Here is a 3,980-nt window from a genome sequence, read left to right as displayed (position 1 = left end):
AACCGCAGGCAGGCAGCACCACTGAAAACTGTGTGTGTATCATTCAGTACAGACAACAGGCTATAAATTGACTTTCTGATGGCCCGTCGCAGACAAATTTATATTATGATTTTTAAAATTTAAATCGTCAAATTTATTTATCATAATCTGGGTTTGAATAACACCTGGACAAATGTTGAGTTACGCAGACACAATAGTTCAACTATTTTTTTTAATAATCAATTGTAATCATGTAATTTAAATATTTTTATAAATTATTTATTAATCATGATTTGATAAATTCGGTCACACGGTATTTAACTCTGGTACTCTACTACCCATTATAAGGTCGGATGCAATCCGTCTCACCAACACTATAACTAATGATACTATTTCGAAATTTATTTAAATAATAAATATTATATGAGACAATCTTTAACCGTAATAAAAATCAATTTTTTTTATATTATCAATAATAAATAATATTTTTGACATATTTTTATTTTTTATTTAAATAAGATATTAGTTACACCAAATTTTTTGTATTATTTAAATAATTTTACAAAAAACATTATAACTTGAGCTAGCATATTTAAAATATATGAAATTGTCAACTAACTAATCAATAATAAAAAAACAATCTAGTAATCAGTTTTCATCCCTAAAAAAAAGGGATTGTCTGCGATCTCTAAATCAGAAAAGTGTTTCTTAAATTTTCTTTTACAGATTTACAAACAAAAATGTAAATATAAAAATAACGTTTTTTTGTTTTTGAAGTTGCGTCGCTCACTGCTGTAAAATATCATCAAACACAAGAAAATAAGTTGGCTGAACCGAACAATAATATTGATGGTGACCCATTGACGATGCGGCGGGCGATGATGTAACATATCATCAAACACCAGAAAAATTAGAAGAAGAAGAACCTCCATTTTTCTCTACACTGATTAACTCATCTTCATTTTCCAGGGAAGATAAACAGGGGCTAATGGAGGAACAGCTGGAAGAAGAACACGAAAACGGGGAAGTGAATGAACCCAGAGTAGCATTTGAAGATGAAGAACAAGACAAACAAGGTTCATCAACGACGGGGTTCGAAGCAAAAGCAAGATGCAACAGCAAATCCACGAAAGCTCCAATAATGTAACCATGGCAACTTCTGCCATTGATTCTGAGATAGCAAGCTAAAAGCTTCTCCAAACCTTCGCAGTCTTTTAACCCATGGGACTCCACCATTTCGTCCATTGAAGCTCTGAAATCCGAGAACGGATCGGTGGAGTCCATGGCTAAGACTGACACACTGTCTCTGTAAGGGAAATCATGGGTTTTCGCTTCTTCTAGGATGGAACTCGTTTCCCCATGCTCGAAGAACAGCCTGCCTGATCGCAGACCACGAACCACCGCGGACTCGTCGGCGTCAGACCTCTGCTCGCCGGAGAAATTTTCGTGAAGACTTTCACGCTCGAAATGGTTGCAAATGCTGGAAAATGAGTCTGGGGTGTCATCAAGAAAGGCGGAGTTTAGGGTTTTGATTATGCTGTCATTGTTGGTAGCACGGAAAGAGAGGGTTTTGGGAGTGGTGGTGCAGGGCGGCCACGGCCAGGAAGGGGCGGTTTCGGTGGCTCGGAACAGAAATGGAAACTTCGGTTTCTTGCCCATTTGGTGGGTGTTTCGGGGGGGTTGGGACTTGGAGGAAATGGGGTTCCAAATATTGAAATAATTCAAATGTTGTCTGATTGATTTGGCATGGAGTATTAAAAGTTTGAAAAAAATTTGTGTGAGATAGTTTTAGGGATCATGTTTTTGGGTCATCCATGAAAAAAATATTACTTTTTATATATGCTAAGAATATTATTTTTTATTGTAAATATCGGTAAGGTTGACCCGTCTCACAGATAAAGATTCGTGAGACTGTAGGGGTGGCAAAATGCAACACGACCGTCAACACGACACGACCCAACACGAAAAAAATCAGGTTCGGGTTGAGGTTTTTCGGGTTCGGGTCGGATTCGGGTTGGGTGTGTTCGGGTTGGGTCAGGTTAGACGGGTTTCGAGTTGGATCGCGAGTTGACTCGAATTTTTTTATTTTTTTTGAAAAAATATTACCTTTATTTTTATATATTGTATGTTTAAACAAAATTTATTGTATATTTAATTTATATGATAAATTTTCGTTATTTAATATTTATTTTGTATATTTTTTATTTTTTAACAATTATTTATTTGATTTAGTAAATATAATTTTAATTTTTTACAATTAAACTTTCAAATTAAAATCGAAAATTTGGTTATTAGTTCAACTTCGAATGCTTTAATAAAGCTTAAATTACTCGAAAACAACTCGAGTTCATTAAAATTTAGCTAGAGCCGAACTTTTATATAAAAGTAGGTATCTTGTGAGACGGTTTCACGAATCTTTATCTGTGAGACGGGTCAATCCTACCGATATTCACAATAAAAAGTAATACTCTTAGCATAAAAGGTAATACTTTTTCATAGATGACTCATAAAAGAGATCTGTCTCACAAAATACGACCCGTGATATCGTCTCAAATAAATTTTTACTTTTATATAGCTATTCATGACTGACTCGATTGCACATTTACCATCCTGGATAATCAAAGTATTTATGAATTTATCTTTGATTTGAGATTACCTATTGCCTTGAATAAAACAAGTATATAGGAGGAAACGTGCTTTGTAACGTATATTATAGATAGATATAGATCAGAACACCGATTCAAACTAAATGAATTTAGATCAATTAGAAGATAAAAAAATCTATATAGATCAAATTATTAATGGGAAAAATATCTGATTAAAATAAAAAGTAACATGTACTCAGCACAAAACATAATTTTGTGATGGATAATTTCTAAATCGCATTGAGTTTTTTGATCAACGTCAAATATTAATTATATTATTTATTTACTATTAAAATTTTTTGGAAGCACAATATTTAAGTTTTACTTATATAAAATTAAACATAAATAACAAAAGAGTCACTAGAAAATAATCTTAATTTAAGACACTGACTAGAGCGACCAATTCATACGTGAGTTTTATATGACATTTTGACATTATTTATGATATTTTGCTTGGCGATTGCAATGACTTCGTTTTGATTTAATGAAAAAAATGCAACGATTTCTATAAAATAATAATAATAAGAATAATAATTTAGACAGGTTGTTGACGTAAGTTGGGCCATGCTAAAATAATAATAGTCCGTACCCCCAATCACTACGTCATATCATGATTTATGAAATGAAATACACTTTTAATATTCGAGGATGGGAATTAATTTCTAATGTCAATTGTCAAGTCCATGTCTTAGCCACATTATTGATTCTTTTTTTTTTTTAAAAAAAACAACTTCTTTGAAACATTAAATCAGAAGTATATTAAATACGATACATTTGAGAAAAATAGTTTATGTCAATGTTTAAATTAAAATTTAATATTTAACTATAATTTTTAAAAAATCAGTATCTGACAATATTATACTTTTAGTTTTAACTATCTATAAATCCAAATTTACAATTTTATTTTTTTATTAATTAAATAAATATATTATTTTATCAATAAAATTTACACGTGTCTTCTCCATCTAAAATATGATTTTAAAAAAAATATTATTTCTCAATTATCATGAAAAAATAGTACATACTTATTTTGACATACAAAGTACCTATTATGAGGTTTCAAATACTTGATTTCGCTCTTTGAATACTCTAAATGTATAAGAAAATATTATATTTTCGAACAATCACCATAAATTCAGTCATTGTTGGTCTTTTAGATGGAGAACAATCACCAAAAAATTATATTTTAAATAGAGAAGACATATGTAATTTTTGTGAATAAAATAATATATTTATTTAAATAATAAAGGGTAAATGATAAATTTTAGTTTATAGGGAGTTAAAACTAAAAGTATAACATTGTCAGATACTGATTCTGATAAAATTGTGGTTAAGTATTGAATTTTAATTCAAATA

At 30.5% G+C, this 3,980-nt stretch overlaps 1 protein-coding gene across 1 annotated transcript; it reads right to left on the bottom strand.

Moving 5' to 3' along the window:
• Positions 1–696: 696 nt before the first annotated feature.
• Positions 697–1,704, bottom strand: LOC142544663 (transcription repressor OFP13-like). Its single transcript, XM_075651695.1, has one exon. The coding sequence runs from the start codon at positions 1,636–1,638 to the stop codon at positions 874–876; it is 765 nt and encodes a 254-aa protein (XP_075507810.1). The 5' UTR covers positions 1,639–1,704; the 3' UTR covers positions 697–873.
• Positions 1,705–3,980: the final 2,276 nt, after the last annotated feature.

Source organism: Primulina tabacum, chromosome 5, assembly GCF_025594145.1.
Source record: "Primulina tabacum isolate GXHZ01 chromosome 5, ASM2559414v2, whole genome shotgun sequence".
In the NCBI taxonomy this organism is placed as follows: domain Eukaryota; kingdom Viridiplantae; phylum Streptophyta; class Magnoliopsida; order Lamiales; family Gesneriaceae; genus Primulina; species Primulina tabacum.
This window is presented reverse-complemented; position numbering and strand designations above follow the sequence as displayed.

What these genes read in the sequence shown, in the direction of transcription:
- LOC142544663 (XM_075651695.1), bottom strand. Translation starts at nt 1,638, where the DNA reads ATGGGCAAGAAACCGAAGTTTCCATTTCTGTTCCGAGCCACCGAAACC.